The sequence below is a fragment of the Trichomonas vaginalis genome, chromosome I, assembly GCF_026262505.1.
Source record: "Trichomonas vaginalis G3 chromosome I, whole genome shotgun sequence".
In the NCBI taxonomy this organism is placed as follows: Eukaryota; Parabasalia; order Trichomonadida; family Trichomonadidae; genus Trichomonas; species Trichomonas vaginalis.
Genome location: NC_067203.1, coordinates 15107680 through 15124955, shown reverse-complemented (window position 1 = coordinate 15124955; position 17276 = coordinate 15107680). Strand labels below are relative to the sequence as shown.

General features: G+C 31.1%; 6 protein-coding genes and 1 non-coding gene across 7 annotated transcripts, besides 1 other annotated feature; 2 read left to right on the top strand and 5 right to left on the bottom strand.

The window, feature by feature from the left end:
* Window positions 1–31: 31 nt before the first annotated feature.
* Window positions 32–2650, bottom strand: TVAGG3_0989780 (ankyrin repeat and SOCS box-containing protein 4 family; the record flags this gene model as incomplete). Its single annotated transcript, XM_001329955.1, has 1 exon — window positions 836–2419. One exon carries the CDS (start codon window positions 2417–2419, stop codon window positions 836–838), a length of 1584 nt encoding a protein of 527 aa, XP_001329990.1.
* A 253-nt stretch (window positions 2651–2903) lies between these two features.
* Window positions 2904–2985, bottom strand: TVAGG3_0989770. Its single transcript has one exon. It is a non-coding gene; the product is annotated as a tRNA-Ser (tRNA).
* A 185-nt stretch (window positions 2986–3170) lies between these two features.
* TVAGG3_0989760 (spectrin binding) lies at window positions 3171–3887 on the bottom strand (the record flags this gene model as incomplete). The annotated part of the gene is made up of 1 exon (XM_001329956.1): window positions 3171–3887. One exon carries the CDS (start codon window positions 3885–3887, stop codon window positions 3171–3173), a length of 717 nt encoding a protein of 238 aa, XP_001329991.1.
* A 3295-nt stretch (window positions 3888–7182) lies between these two features.
* On the bottom strand, window positions 7183–8181 carry TVAGG3_0989750 (protein ubiquitination; the record flags this gene model as incomplete). The annotated part of the gene is made up of 1 exon (XM_001329957.1): window positions 7183–8181. The coding sequence occupies one exon, from the start codon at window positions 8179–8181 to the stop codon at window positions 7183–7185; it is 999 nt and encodes a 332-aa protein (XP_001329992.1).
* Window positions 8182–8778: 597 nt separating this feature from the next.
* Window positions 8779–8897: a mobile genetic element.
* A 208-nt stretch (window positions 8898–9105) lies between these two features.
* TVAGG3_0989730 (GTPase activator protein) lies at window positions 9106–10305 on the bottom strand (the record flags this gene model as incomplete). The annotated part of the gene is made up of 1 exon (XM_001329958.1): window positions 9467–10297. One exon carries the CDS (start codon window positions 10295–10297, stop codon window positions 9467–9469), a length of 831 nt encoding a protein of 276 aa, XP_001329993.1.
* Window positions 10306–10832: 527 nt separating this feature from the next.
* Window positions 10833–12194, top strand: TVAGG3_0989720 (uncharacterized protein; the record flags this gene model as incomplete). Its single annotated transcript, XM_001329959.1, has 1 exon — window positions 10848–12194. One exon carries the CDS (start codon window positions 10848–10850, stop codon window positions 12192–12194), a length of 1347 nt encoding a protein of 448 aa, XP_001329994.1.
* A 561-nt stretch (window positions 12195–12755) lies between these two features.
* Window positions 12756–17256, top strand: TVAGG3_0989710 (PAS domain domain-containing protein; the record flags this gene model as incomplete). The annotated part of the gene is made up of 1 exon (XM_001329960.1): window positions 13172–17101. The coding sequence occupies one exon, from the start codon at window positions 13172–13174 to the stop codon at window positions 17099–17101; it is 3930 nt and encodes a 1309-aa protein (XP_001329995.1).
* Between the last annotated feature and the right edge of the window lie 20 nt (window positions 17257–17276).

The following is a 17276-nucleotide window of genomic DNA, read 5'->3' as shown; positions in this document are numbered from 1 at the left end:
TATCAATAAATCTTCATTTTTATAGAAAAGGTGTATAACAGCCATATGAGGTAGTAGGTAGTGATTTATAACTTTTTTCCGATCAAAAATACTAGTTTTTTACCATAGAATATTGGAATAAAATTTGGTACCAATTGATGGAATGTAGAAAATGGTAAATTCATTCTTAATTATTAAGATCGACAAAAAAGGGGCGTAAATATAAAATCCTCAGTTTAAGTACTTTCTGAAACTCTCATTGTCAACCGTATAAAAATATAATTGAAAATATATTGAGGAAGGGGATGAATATTTTCTTTGTTTGAGTTTAATATTAATTTTTAATGATGCTGCACGCCAGCTTTTGGGATTTTGGACTGAAGTTATAAGGGTATAAGCGCATTTTAAATTCAAAAGATTGAGGTATGGCAAAGGCTCTATATGGGTTGATAATGGTTAGATGTCTAAGTGTTCTTTTCAAGTCAAATATCTAGTATAATTTCCTTTATCATTGTTATGAATTTGATGGAATCTCTTTACAATTTAGATAAATTGTATGAAAAATATATGTCGAAAATTCTTCTGTAGGGTTATGTTTCCAAATTTAAAGTAATGAAAGCAATTCAATTGAGATAAATGTTTATTCCTATAATTGTATATTGTAATTAGAAGATATAATATGGTTGAAATTTCTTTCACATTCCAAATTTATCATATTGAATGAAAATTAAAAAATGCAAAAGTCATTTCCTTACTATTTTTAAGTGTTGCATGACAAGGAACTATTTTACCATTATTATCTTTTTCATAGATATTTGCTTGAAATGAAAGAAGAAGTTCAATAATTTCTATATTTTCAAAACTCTTCTTCACATATGAGATCTAATAATTGATCTAAATCAATATCATGATCATTTTCAACTAAAATGTGTTTCTTATTGATATCTGCACCATGTGAAAGAAGTAGTTCAACTATTTCCTCATTATCGTCCTCTTCCGCATAATAAAGTACTGTTTTTCCGAAATCATCTACTTCATCAATTTTTGCACCATATGAAAGCAGAAGTTCAATAATTTCCTTACTATTTGTACGTGCTAAAGAATGAAGAAGTGTTTCTCCTAAGATATTTTTTTCATTGATATTTGCCCCGTATGAAAGTAGAAGTTCAACTAATTCTTTTTTATTATGACATATGGCAGAATAAAGAGCTGTTAAACCTTCTGTATTTTTCGCATTGATATTTGCACCATGTAAAAGAAGATATTCAACCACTTCTTTATTATTTGCAACTGTAGCAATATGAAGCGCTGTTCCAATAATTTTAGCTTTGCCATTGATATCTGCACCATGCGAGATAAGAGCTTTAATTATTTCTATATTTCCAGCATATGCTGCAACATTAAGAGGGGTTCCTAATAATCTATCTTTTTTATTAACATCTGCACCATGTGAAATAAGAAATTCAAATATTTCCTTATTTTCTTGTCGTATTGCCATATGAAGTGCTGTTTCTCCATATGAATTTTCGGCATTGATATCTGCACCTTGTGAAAAGAAATATTCGCAAAGGGCTAGAATTTCAAACATTGGTGAACTATTAAAACATTTGTTAACATCATTAGTTTGATCGAAATAAACAAAAAACGCATCAAGGTTATTATAAATTGCGCAATATTCTAAATCTATTTCTATTTTGTATTCATTCATCAAGAATGAAACAAAATCAATGTTGTGTGAAATAATTGCATATCTCATGCATTCTTTATCTGGCTTTTGATATTTCAAACATTCGCTCATTATCTCTGGATTTTTTCCTAAAAATGATAATTCTAGACATGTTTGAGTTATTTCTGAGTTAAATTTCGATCTTAATAACTTGAAACAATCAACTGCTCCGTGGTAACAACATAATTCAAGTAATGAATGTTCGTTGTAATCTGGAAATAAACTGCTTTTTAGTGTTTGATTTTTATTAAATCCTTCAATTTCAGTGAAGTATATGAGTCTTTCTATATCATTATACATAAGTGCCTTGTAAATTGTATCTTCTTCATGAATATTAAAATTTACTAATTTGTAGAATTCATCTGATATGTCTAAACATATTCCATATTCTTTATAAAATAGGTATCCGGAAATAGTTGAAATCTTGGTAACCTTTTTAACATGATAATCATCAATTATGAATTTTACAAGTTTCAAATATGACTTGGTATAGCGATTATTATATGGAATGATATGTAAAATATCTCTAGCAATATTGACGGGAAGGCAATTCTTTGAATCAATCAATTGTGCTTTGATAAATTTGTAAATCGAGTTTAATTCTTCTTCTTCTCCCGTTTTTAACTGATACAATGCATTAAATGAATCAATATAGTATTTGTAGATGCTTTTTAGCTCATTGTATTTAACATGATGACTGTCATGGTCTTCCATGAAAAAATTTAAAAGTGCCAAATAATGCTTCTAATGAACCTGTAATGGCTAATTCCATCAACGATTCCGAAAAATACTTTAGATTCAAGCTGGCTATGCTTCCTTCACACAAATTTCAAAGATTAAGCAATCATTGCTTAAGCTATTCTCATTAGTTGACACAATTAACTAAATACAGTAATGTCTATTCATCATTAAGACCGCATCAATGATTTATCGAAGGAAAATAATTCATACTTCAAAAGTCTATATACAGATAAATAATTCGGTATACAATACATATTTTATAGAAGAAACCACATCAATGACTTCAAAATGTTATTAACTCACATTAATAGAATTTTTCAAAGGCAAATTTGTAAATCTCAACTAGATATTTCAAGGGAAGCTCAATAAGATTGAAACTATCAAGATGTTGAAAGTAGATTGTTAAAATCCATAAAAACCAGTTAAAAAGCTTCAAAAAAGATAAAAAAGCAAAAAACGACACGAACCAGATTTGAACTGATGCGGGACAAGCCCATGGGGACTCTAATCCCACGCCTTAACCACTCGGCCATCGTGCCTTGACATTTATGTAACATTATATTTCTATTTTCTTATTATATTATCTTAAAAATATAAATCCTCTAAGGGAACATGTCTAAATTACACCTATTAATAAAAAATGTCAAGAACAATCATATACAATATCAACGATATACACTATTATAAAACATAAACTATCTCTAATTCAAACACCAATAGATCTTTATTCTTTACCAAATTTTTCATCATTATTGATTTGTAAAGCATAATCTATTAGAAATTCAGCAGTGTCTTTATCTTTACATTCTAATGCATATTGAAGAGCAGTTTTCCCGTCTTTGTCCATAAGAGTTGTAATTGCTCCATGTGAAACAAGAAATTCTACCATTTGCTTATAATTTTTCTCTGCGGCTAAATGAAGAGGAGTTTTCTGATAACAATCTTTTTCATTGATTTGTGCACCATTTGAAATAAGCACTTTGGCAGTATCTATGCTATTATAAGCTGCTTCACAATGAAGAGGTGTTCTACATTTTCCATCACATATATCCATTTTTGCATGATGCAATAATAGGATTTCTACTATATAATTAAAATTATCCCTTGATGCACAATGCAGAGGGCTTTCGCCAGATATATTTTTGACATCTACATCTGCCCCATTTGAAAGTAGAAATTTTACTATTTCAACATTATTATTGTATGATGCTATATGAAGAGCAGTTTCATTGATCATATCTCGAGCATTGATATCAATTTGATGCAAGGCTGATAAAAACTTGCAATTATCCAATGCGTTAAACCTAGCTGCAAAATGAAAACATGTTTGCCTTCGTGAAGTGAGTTTGGTATAATCTACCTTTTCATTTTTTAATATTTCAAGAATTCTTGGAAAAGCAGCACACCATGGGAATATTGAATTTTTATCTTTCTCAAACATAAAAATTACAGCTTTGATGTTTTGTGATGATAGAATATCCTCAATATCAAAATCTTCAGGCTTAAATAGATCATGATCAAAAATGTATTCAAGGAATTCGTCATTATGAGATAATAAAATATCCCTCAATAAACTTCGATCAATTTTTTGTACTTTTAAACATTCATTGATAATATCTGTGTTTCCGCTAATAAGAGCGAAATTAAGACAATTAGTTGATATTTTTTGACCAAAGTTTGACAGAAGAAAATTAAATACATTCACAGACCCATAATAAGCGCTGGCTTCTAAAGGTGTAAGTCTATAATGAGGGAAAATTTCAATAGTATCTACAAAGGTATTGTTAACAATATATTCTTTGAATTTATCGATTTGATCATACATTATGAAAAAATGCATTTCATTCTGCTTTGGAAATTGTATGGAGTTCAAGTCAATTTATAAAATATTAGCATTATTTTTAACAAACTTGAAACCATAAAATTCTGAGAATGATGAACAATACCTTTCATTAATTTCAGAATTTGAATAAATCGCAAAGATGTGATTGATGATTTTCGCATAAAACTTAACGGAGCGATAGTTATATGACATGGAAGAATCTAAATGATTAACCAAAGCAATAATTTTGACGTTATACTTTTTGATAAGAATTTTTGCTATTATATTCCAAATTTCTTCAAATATGTCGCTTTCCTTTAGGTGGAATATTTTATTGTATGCGAAGATTAAGTCTTCATAATGCTTTAAGTACTCACTCCGCATAAATTTAAAATTTGATTACAAGACTTTTATTGGCGTGAAGCACCAATATACTTCTAACTTTTGACATTAATTTCAAGTGTCAAATGCTAAAATCCTTTGCTTTTATTCATACAGTTTCACTATTTCTGTCAATAATCCCTCCAATTATCACCATCGCTTTACTTAGAAACAAAAACAGTGCTTTTACTTTTGGAAAAACATTTTCAATTCCTCTTACTATAGAAATAGGCACATATGCTGTTTATGTCGTTATTGCATTAATAGGTTACATTTCAATATGGATTAAAAATCGACTTCTGGGCTTTGCATATTCTTTTTATTATTTGCTTTCGATAGCTTTCCTTCTTGCTTCCACAATTGTATTTTTCAGATCAGACAAGTACGTAGTGCAGCATATGTCAATGCTTTATAATACTCCATCATTTATCAATTCTTCTTCAATTACATATATACACACTAACTTAACATGCTGTGGATTAAAGAGTCAAGCAATCAATTGTGAATCCATTTATAATACCACAAACTATAATACAACCTGCGAAACTGCTGCATTTAATGCATATAAGAAATGCAAACTAACACTTCAAATTGGAAATGTACTCGTTGTAATAGTTTGTATCGTTAGATTGATTTTCTTAATCTTTGATATATTCCATGGGGATTATGATTCTAAAGATTCTGATAGTGTTTTGGCGAAATTTGTTAATTTATCATAAATGTTTAATATTCTATCCATTTACATTTGATTTTTAGAATTCAATATTTATTTTCATCAAAAAATAGGACAAGTCATGTGGTTTATGTATGTAAATGACTTGCCAATAATATGAATTAAAGTTCTCGGGCATAATGTTTATGTTGAAATTTTGGGAATTTTCAACTCGACCTATAAAATATGCATTTAGAATATATGTGGCTAGTTCTAAAGATATAAAGTACTCACAAAATCTAGATTGAGAGGCGGTCAATGACTTTTGAGGGGAAATTAACGCATGAAATTTAATATTATTTAGGTTGATATTCTTGCTTATTATTTCAGAAAAAAATCTTAAAAATTTCAATATGAAAATTGAAAGCAATTCAAAAAAATTGCTAACATGTAAATTTTAATATCCTATGCATAATTTCATATTTTGAACATTTTTTATTTTTGTTTAAAACTTAAAATTTTGCGAATTTAATATAATTTATAAAATATAATACGTATATATATTTAAAATACACTAAATTTAATTGTTAATTGACGTTTTTGGGAATGAATTTTATCAAAACATGCCTGAATCCGAAAATTTGAAAGAACGAATTACACAATCATATATGTAGAATTCAAAATACAAACTTAAAGATTGTATACGTTTAAAATTATTCAGATTGTGTTTGATTTCCACTCATTCTGTTTCTTTTGAACTCTAACACTAACATTTCATGATGATTACATGATCCATTTATACATGGTTGAATTGTTCCAGATTCTACCAGAAAATCAATCCAAATTTCTCAATGCATTCATGTTGATTGGACAAAATTTAAAATTTATCAGCCTGTTTCCAGAGAAACTCATATATTCCCTAATGAAATGTAATTTTTGCTACATTTATTTCAATCAAATTTCAAAAAATTGACTGCAGAGCTTGAAAAGGTGATGAATCATGTTGTTATTAGATGTACATATTAGATTTACTATTTCCAAAAAAATGCTCAAATTTGAATAGTTTTTAGAAAATTTGGAATTACACTCCTTACATTATATATAATTAAATGTTTAAATTTTATTTATTTTTCCCTTTTAATTTTATAACGTGCTCTATCAAAACTAACCTCTCAATTGAAGGCCACAAAATCTAAGTAGTGAGGGTACACAAATTTTGTATGGAGTACGGTTCAATTTTTGAGAGCCTCACTACTTAGATTTTGTGACTACCTTACATATGAAAATTTGTTAATTTGAAGATTTAAATTGAAACACGCTTGAAATGCATATCGGTGTGAGAATATTATAAAACTGGCTTTGTATAGTATGTGGTAGGAATATAGAACCTATGCAGCCAATTAATTTTATGAATTAAATAAAATATGAAGTTTAATAGGTAATTTTAGGTGTAATAATATAAAATTCAATCCTCTATGTTAAATATTAAAGAATTAGTTCTATATTGTAATCCCATTAAAATTTGATTTTTTTTTTGTTACTCGATTGAAATAATTTATAAGAAAGGAGATTCATTTTGAAAATGACTTGAAGATAACTTCATTAATGCAAGTGATACCACAAAATGCCTACTATCATTGTTTCCAGCTTTAAACTGAAAATTATCAAATTAGTTTTAAAAAATCACTTCCAGAAAGCAATAATTTTATCACATAACTATTTTTAACGGAATTTAATGCTTAAATGACTGCTTTAATTGTTATTATCTTATCTTCCAGAAATCAATCTAAGATATAATTATTTCATAACTTCTTGCAATATAATTCATTTTCAAACAAGACTGTTTAATAATTATAATTTATTACTATCAGAGAAAAATGTCTATTCTGGAGTATGAAATGATTTTCCTCCATGAGAAATCAAGAATTCTTCAAATTCTTTATTGTTGCATTGTCTTGCATAATCGAGTGCTGTATAGTTTTCATCGTTTGCTGCATTTATATCAGCACCTAAATTAATCAGTATTTTTGCTGTTTCCATTTCATTACAGCTTGCGGCACTTATTAAAGGAGTATTACCACAATTACTTCTTGCATCAATATCTACTCCATTAGCTATGAGAACCTCTATGAGCTCTAAAGAGAATCGTGTGCACAGGAAATGAAGAACTGAATTTCCATCTTCATCTCTTATGTCCAAGTTTGCATCAGAGTTTATAAAAAGATTGAGCATTTCAATTGAATCATCACAATAATGTAGAATTGGGATTCCATACTGATTTTTTGAATTTACATCTGCACCATGTTTGATTAGGAGCTCCGAAATTTCAAGTGAGTTAATACTGACTGCATTACCAAGGGCTGTCATATAACATGAGTTTGTGGCAGGGACATCTCCGCCATTATTAATCAAATATTTAACAAGGGTTAAACTATTAAATTTTGGAGAATAAGTTAAACATGTGTTGATATCACCAGTTTGGTCTAAGTAAACAAAAAATGCTTGGATATTATTATATGCTACGCACATACCAAGATCAACTTTAATATTAAATTCGTTCATCAAAAAAGTAATGAAATCAATATTATGAGAAAAAATTGCATAATACATACATTCTGAATCTGGTTTTATAACTTTCAAACATTCACTCATTATATCTGGTTTTCCGCTTAAAAATGAATATAGAAGACATTTATGTGTGATTTCTGACTTGAATTTGGTTCTCAACAACTTAAAACATTGAACTGAGCCAAAATAACAACATAATTCAAGAAATGATGAATCAGATAAGCACCAAAAATATCGGCATGGATACTTTTGTTGTGCGTCAAAGTCTTCTTTTTCGGTGAATCCTATAAATGCTTCGATGTCGTCTTCCATGATTGATCTATATAATGTGTTTTTTTCATGAACATCAAGAGAAAAATTTCGAGTTTTGAGTTCCTCGATTTCTTTTTTGAAAATGGTCGGAATAATGCCATATTCTTTATACATGAAGTAATTTACAATATAATTGTTGGTAAAAAATGGTTGTGGTTGAAAATTGTCAAAAATCATTTTGAATAGAGTCCAATATTGTCTTAAATATCCCATTCTATACGTCATAATATAGTCTATTATATCTAAAAGCTGTAGAGCAGAAAGAATTTTGGGGTCAATCAGATTGATAACAATCTTTTGATAAAGATCATGTATTTTTTCGTTTGAATCTAATTTATATAACGAGTCGAAAATATCAATGTATTCTTTGAACATACCCATAAGTTCTGAATAAATCTTTGAATGCTCACTCATTTGGAACAAAAAAATTTACCACCCTTTTTACACTTTTTGAATTTTCAATTCAAAAAGTGTAAAAAAGGTCGTCATTCTTTACGCACTTTTTCAATAAAATTTTTCATTTTTATTTTGAATACTTCACAAAATTTGAGTAGAAAATTGAAAAAGTGAAAAAGAATGTCATGTTTTTTTATTTGAGGCTGTACATACACCCATCTGACTTTTATTCAATTTTTTGACAACTGGCGCGATGTCTCATTGAAATTCAACCTTAAACATCTAAATTGAAGGTCATCTCATAGGAGCGTTAGTGCACCTTTAAAACTAATACTTGATGAGGTTATGCATTCCAAAACAAAAATGCTTTCACCTCTCAGGAGGCAAAAATGCCCTTGTATGAAGAGATAAAATCTGATCATATTAACAGAACCATTCTAGTTAATGGAAATATTATCTAAAAAAGTAATTTTGACTTCTTATGGGTGCATTGACACCCTTTACAAATTTAATTCAAATTCCTTACAACGGGATTTAAGTGTCATTGAAAATGAACCTTAAACAAACACAATTGAATGCCGTATCTTTCGGGCAAAAACGATTATTTTACATTCAATCTCTGCATTTTTTGTGCATTTATAAATTAATCCGCATAAAGTAGCACATATTTATAAATTTCATATTTATTTTTGATTATGCAATTGTTGTTAATCAAAATTTCCCAAGAATTTTCAAATTCCCAAATTCAATTTTAAATAATCGTTTTTGACCCCATGTAAAACCTTCCTCTTAAAAAAAATATTTAATAATATCATTGATAATAGGTATATTAAGCAACTCATTTTGATAGTTGTCTAATATTATTCTTTATTAAGTCAGAAGTGAAAGATCAATGATTTGCTTGTGAAAAATCTAAACCTGCAAACAAATTTACAGCTGAACCGGGCTGTGACAAATTGACTGGTGCTGACATTGGGCGGAAGTCTCCTCCAGTCATCATTTGGTTAATTACTGCGTCTCCGCTTGGTTTCTTTGCCCATCTTGCCATTCCTTTAATGCGTCTAGAGGAAGAGTGTTGGACTATAACCTGAGGCTGACGCTGCTCGTTCATTTCATTTATGAAATCAAAGCTACTTGAAGCTTCTGTATTTTGTATTTCTGGTGGCTTAACCTCTGGTGATTTTGATATTTTAGGCTTTGTGACAGGTTTAATTGGATTTGGTTTCGGAATTTCTGTTGGAGTTGGATTTGGCTGACTTACAACTGGTGCTGGCTGCATATAAGGTGATTGCATCTGTTGGTTACTTGGTGTAGCAAATCTTCCCTTGCGATTTTGAGGTGGCTCACATGAATCGGCCCAGCGGCGCTCTACGTACTTTTGGCGAATGAAATTTTCCATTCCAAATCTGTCGTATGGTGATGGTATACTGAAATCTGCAGGAAGATTATGTAGCCAGTATTCATTTGCAACTCTATTGCCAACACGCTTCATAACGCGAGCCTGTTCAGGAGTCCAACCATCTAATGTTACTGATCTAACAAATGATATGTGTGTGCCTAATGAACGATGAATACCACTGCATTCATAGCAAATAAATATTCCAAGTGTAGAACTAGCCCATTTTGATACATTTTTCTGGCAATCTGCGCATACAGCGTTCTCAGGATCCGCTAGAAGCTGCTTTACAAGCATCTGCGCTTCTGGTGTACACTTAGACATTCAAAATCTATCTTTGGATTTTACATGGCAAAATAGTACTCAATTGATAACTAAGATTTTTGTAAATAGTCAAAAATAATGTTTTGACGGTGTAAATTTCTAACTGTAAAAATTTGTAAAGCGCTTTTCTTACACCAATTGTCAACCGAAACCGGAGTCAATTTTACAAAAAAATCTTTGTGTATCCGAAATTTTAAATAATATATTTGTTACTGTTGCTATTAAAAACAATATTATCATGTTTCTGGCAAGATTTTCCATAGATTTTAAATCTCAAGATTAGAAAAAGAGCTTGATATGAGTTCTTACATATGGAATTCAATTTGTTATCTCATAGAATGTAAGATCCATCAATAGAAAGGACTCTCCTAATAAAATTTTGGCGAATAAGAGAATGATTAGTTAATAGAAGCGCAAAACACTTTAAAAGAAGATATTATAGCAGGTGAACTTTAGCAGGCATACATGCACTATATGGAAATTAATCAATGAATCAATATAAGCTTTGTCACTTTTGCAAAAAAAAACACATAACTGAAAATTTAGAAAAATGAGTTATAGAAATTCGGGTTCAGAGCGCTCTAAAATTAGAGTCAAAGTTCCAAGAAAGAAGTATGATGAAAATGGAAACGAAATACCTCATGTTCACCATCATCACTCAGAAAATGAAAAAATTGTAAAGCACTCTGATGGCAGAATTTCAAGAAAGACAGAAACATCCACATACGATACAGGAATTACCGTAGATCCGATGACTACAAGTGATATTACATATGAAATGTTTGATAAAATGAATCAAAAGCCAAAAGAAAAGCCAACTAAAGTTTCACATCAAAGATATACTCGCGATAGAACCAAAGTCAATACAGTAGGTAAAATTAAGCATTTTCAATATGATTCATCGGATGAAGATAAATTATTTACTCAATTAGATCCAGATTATGAAGCACCAGTTATTAAATATAACAACATATTCGTTGGGAAAGGTCAATTTGATACTGTTACTACTTCCTCTGCATCCACAATTGAATCAGCAGCTTCAACTCAAGAAGTTGTTTCAAGAGACCTTAGCACACCATCACCAGACCAAACGAAAGAACCTCGCACATCCCAATCCTTTACAAGTTTCATTGGTGCAGAAAATGCACAAATTACTCAATTTACTTCTCTTCCTGATGATTCAGATAATCCTAGACCACGTGCTTTCGATAAATCAGATCCATTTAAGGTTGTTGATGACAGAGATACGAAACTTCTTTATCCAGAAGGAAGAGGAATTCCAACTCATTCATTTGACTCTTCTCAATACGAAGATCCATTTAACTGGCTTTATAAAGGCCGTGTAACATCATTAAATGATATAAATAATGATAATGCAGATGATAATACTTCAAATAACAGTGGATCGTTCCTTGGTGATGCTTATATCAAAGGAAATGCATTTTCACCACGAAAGTCATCATCTTCATCTCGTTCTGTTAAAGAAAAACAAAGATCAGAATCAAATACAACAACTTCAACGACTGAAGACGTTTCTAATGAGTATTTGAACTATAATGGTAATCTCCAATCCGTGAGTAGTAATATGGAGTCATTACATTCACCAGAACCCAAACAAAGAAATCAAAATGTTGATCAGAAACTTGTTTCAATGACAACTGTATCTGAACTTATTTCTGCAACACAAGGAAGTGCTGACTACGTTGAAGCAACGAGATCTGATGATAAAAGAGCAGAAAAATACGTTGAAGCCACGAAATCCATGGATTCTCATGTTGAAATGCCTGATGATGAACTCGAAGAGGAAGATGAGGAAGAAGATGACTATGAGGATGAGGAAGAAGACGATGAAGAAGATTTTGAAGAAGAAGATACAATGAGAGATGAAGAAATTTAAATATTAGCTTTGTAATTTTTTGTTTTGAATAAATTTAATGTTTTATAAGTTATGTTTACTTAAATTATTCATTATAATTGGATTCAATATTTCTCATTGAATATACCCTAAATTCTATTCATTATTCCTTAATGATAGCTAATAATTTTGGATGTATTTATAATATCCTTGGTTATAACTTATAGATCACGATGTAATCAAAGCAAATATCTCGATATTATTATATTCGAAGGAAATACATCTATTTGGATTATTTGACATGATAGAATAGCTACTCCAATGTTATTTTTACATCTTAAAGTGCATGCAAACTGATTTTGAAATCAAGATTCTGTGATTTATTGAAACCTTTGAAATTTCCCTGAATTTTGATTTTGCTTGTACTTTCTGATCTGCGATAAAGCGTATTGTAATGATTTTGAATTTAATTTTTTTGAAAACCGTAAATTTTTACGAATAATATTTATATAATCCATAGATTATTAAAATTTGAGAAAAATTGCTTTTGAGATTTTGAGAATGATAGATTTTTTTATTAATTTTTTATTTGAATGAAGCCTATTTTAAAGTATGGAAATGCTCCAGGGAAGAACGTTCTAGAGTTTCCTCGTTCTTTCCTGTTCTTTTCCTACTTGATCAAAAAGAGTCCAAATATGGAACCTTTGAGGGAAATAAAGTGGATTCTTTATCATATTCAAACAGTTTGTATTCCATTATTGCCATTTTTCACAAGAATGATCTTTTTTAATGAAGGCGATGGGATTCTAGCCAAAGTTTATTCTATTGCAGTCACATATAATTCATTCGAACAAATAATGGAAAATAGATATATTACAATGTTATGGGTATATGCATTTTCGCTAATTGTATTTACATTTATGCTCCTTTTGCATCAATTTTTCAAAATTAAAGGAAGTCTTCCACAATGGATTACTATTTTATCAGAACTTATCTTTGACATTCATCCACTCAACCTTATGGTTCCATTAATTAATGCAATTGGATATGGTGCCTATAACATTTTAAGTGATAAATCAATATTATCGCTGTCATATACGAACATGGTGATATCCGCAATCAATTTGCTATTGTTAATCATTTTTTACTACTGGGCGATGCCTCTCGCGTTTCCTTCCCAGTTTCAATACAAACAATACATGAAAACCATCATTATATACGGTAAAAACATCTTTTGGTCGGTTCTCCTGTTCTTACTAACCATTGTAATTACTGTTGCATCAAAGTCTCGCTCAGCAATTCTCGAATCTGAGTTAATTATTGCTTTTTACTTCATGTACAGTACAATTACAGTATGGATTAAGCCTTCAAGTAATTTTTTTAGATTCTGGATCATGTTATGTGCCTATTTATGCGCTACAATTGTTGCAATTATGTCATCTATTTATATTTACGTCAAATACGTTGAAGAGAAGTATTTTGCGGTCATATTGATAGGAATATGGGTGTTATGCTGCGTAGTTTCAGTATTTCTGATAAGATATAAAAATAAGAAGTTTGATTCAATGATTGAGACCTCAAATTTCTCCGAAGCACGTCCTTATGATATAATGTATATCTGCCAACGCGCGCTTTTCACTTCAAAGTTTTCCCAAAACTTAATTGTCTTAATGGACGAAATGTACTCGAAAGATTCGTCCACGGACAACTTAATCTCACTCATTGCAACGCAATTGGCCTACGATGTCCATCGTCAAGACCTGGATTTGATGATTACAATTTTGGCAAATTCTTCAAACCTTCCTAGAATCACTCAGTTCCTTGTCTACGAGCTTTACAAGAGGTATACCAATTCATCCAAGCTAGTTTGTTTACTATCCGGCGTGGAATCAATCGATAAAAGAATCCAAGAGTTCAAAAACAAGTCAGACAAATTCTGGAAGTTTACGATGCTTGGGCAGACCTCAGAAGCAATCAAATCCGTTGGTTTTCTTAAAGTTTTATTGGACGATTTGTCTTATGATTACAGAATTTACGAATCCTTCTTCCCGTCGCATTCCAAGGTTCATACTCTATACAATGAATTTTTCAAGAAGTTCATTATGAAGCCTGACGCCAAAATTTCAGAGTTGACAAGGTATTCTGTTGCTGATGACTTAGTTATTCAAGATACGACAGACGGATCATCATCAGTGCATAGCTCAGATAGCAGCAGTGATGAAGAACTAAGAAATAGCCAGCAACAATGGATTAATGAAAATATCAAAAAATTAATTCAGAAATCTGTCAACATTCCTTTGTTTATTCTAGCGGTAGTCATATGGATTGGCACCTTGTGCGTCTATTACTTCCTAATTCAGAAGCCTTCCGAGACAAAAGACATCGCATCTGAATATCAGTACATTCCCGACGCAATTTACGCAATGGAAGAGATGACGATATCATGGATGAAGATTGCCTACATGATAGATGCATTCCGAGCCAACATGGATCCTTTAAACTACTCATTTGACAAAGTTAAAGAAATTATGCACCTTTTGTCAACGGATTTCGTGACAACGGCACAAACAGTGTATAACAATATGACCAATGAACTCCATTCTCTCCAGAAATTCCTTGGAAACATAGAAACAAAATTAGTAAATTTGGATAATGCGGAAGAGAGCTTTGTAGAGTTGAAATCCGATTGGTTTGTATCTAAAATTGTTGTTGATAACTTCAATTTGAGCATAGATGAAGTTCTTTCGGCTACATCGAGTCAATTACTTTCAATTAAGACTGAAAACATGACGAAAGAGAATTTTACTGCAGCAATAGCAGAGAGCTGGAGTTACCTCTTCGGAGTGACCATGAAAATCGAGCACCAAGTCTATAAAATGCTCAAAATCCTCAAAGACTTTACAAAAAGTAAAATAAGAACAACGATGATCGTCAACAAAACAAAAATTATCATATTTTTGTGTGTAATTGCTTTTTGTGTGTTATTAACCATTCTTATGGTATTTTTAATTGTTAATCACTTCGGAAAAGTCATAATGTTGCATTTCCGACCAAATGTTCACCCGAATCCGCAATTAGAGGTGACATTGTCCGACAACATATCGACAAACGTATGTTCGCCAATGTTTATCGGTATAGTTTTCACTTATATCATAGTTATGGCGTTTTTCATCGGAATTTACTTCTTAACTTCGTATTTCCGCGGCCAATTCTCAAACGAGATCTACAGATATTCCGATTGCATCATATCTGTGCACAATGTAACCCAAAAACTTGGTTTGCTTCAGTTCAAATTTGTATCAGATTTAGAATCAAACTCATTTGACCTGCAAAGGTACCAAAGTCTCATAAATGATGCAGCAACATTATTAATACAATCGTTACAGTCGATTTACTATGCGAATTACCGTGGAGATATTTTATTTAATTTTATTACGAATTATAAATGCAACATTACGCAGGATTCGACTGTTTCCGATGTATTTGGATGCTGGGGATCAACCGTTACCTATAATTTCCTTGTCCATTACTCAGATCGAATGAACAAAGAAAATAAAACCAATGGATATGATTTCTGCCACATGCAGTACTTGTATTTAGACATTCTCTTGGATGACATGATGACTCTCTGTGGAGAAATCCTTAATTTAAGTCATTCAACGGTTTTAGAATACAAATACATACAACATTCAAATTATGGAGTTTTATTTACATTGGGAATCTTTATTTTCTTTGTTTATTATGAGATTTTGTTTGCTTTATATGTAGTTGAACTCCAACTTGGTCGCCAGATAGCAGCTCTAAGTCCAATGTTCATTGTTCAACACCAATGTTTAGTTTCTTACGTCGCGGATTTGAGTGAAGATGAAAAAAGTGAAAAAGAAGTTTTACCTTTCTTCGAAATTTATGATTCATCTGGTGTAGCTGTTGTCGCTTTGAACGAGAAACTATCTATAATAGCTTTCACAAAAGAAGTACTAAAGATATTCGCGTACAAAGCACAACAGTTATACGGACAAAGTATCGAAGCTTTAGTTCCTTTGAATGAAAAAGTTTACAAAAACAACGATAAAAAATTTTACAGACAAATCGAGTTGGCGAGGAATCACGAGGCCGCAGCACGATTCAGTCGAACAGTTACTGGTTGCTGCAGTGACAGAACTCCCGTCGATTTGAAAACATCTGTTTCTTACGTAGAAACAAGTTCTGGAAAATATTTTGTCATTGAATTTCGATCAATTGCCAGAGAAACATTTTACGAAGAGCAGTACATTAACTCCAGCAAACTCATTAACCAGTACAGATCTTCCGCAATGCCAATCATGCTATTCACTGATGACCCCGCTTTGAACAGAAGAATGACATTCAAAGAGACGATAAAAGTGAGATATCGTCATTACGCGGCGGTTTATGTCGGTTTGATTATCGACGAGAATTTTGAGTTGAATGATTTGAATGAGAGCTCTTTCAGTCCTATGAAGGACATTCTCAGTTTGAGCACTCCTCTTTATTCAGGTGTTTCTGGAGCGTTGGTTATCGACGCGACATGTGAAACAGCAATTATCATTTTCGTGAATGATGAAGATTCAGACGCTCATTTACACAACGCTATCGGTTTCTCCTTGGATTTCTCTGAGAAAAACATTTACCCAACACACGGAGTAATCATCGAGGGTGATGATATTGATGTGTGTCTCCATCCCCTCCCTGACGTAGTTGATCAATATGGACAGAACTCCAAACAAATTCGTCCTCAAATGTCAATTGAACCTGCAAGTGAAGTTCTCCAAAAATTGGCAAAAGTTGTGCAGATTGCGATCGAAAACTGCTTGATATTGCCGACAAACGCTGCAGAACTCATCGCTGATGTTCCTTCTTTGCCTTTTGCAAACGATTTGGGTCTGGATCTTTCGTTCATCGAAATCAAAATTAGTTCTTTTGTTAATTGATAATTTATTTTGTTATTTAATATATAATTAAATATCTTGTTTAAGCTTTATTTAATTTGAATTAAATTAAATAATATAAAACATGAAATGAAATCAAATGATTGAATTATATATAAGTTACTGAATGAAAAGTCACTTGCCACGATAAAAAGAGCCCATTTCAACTTATGCATCC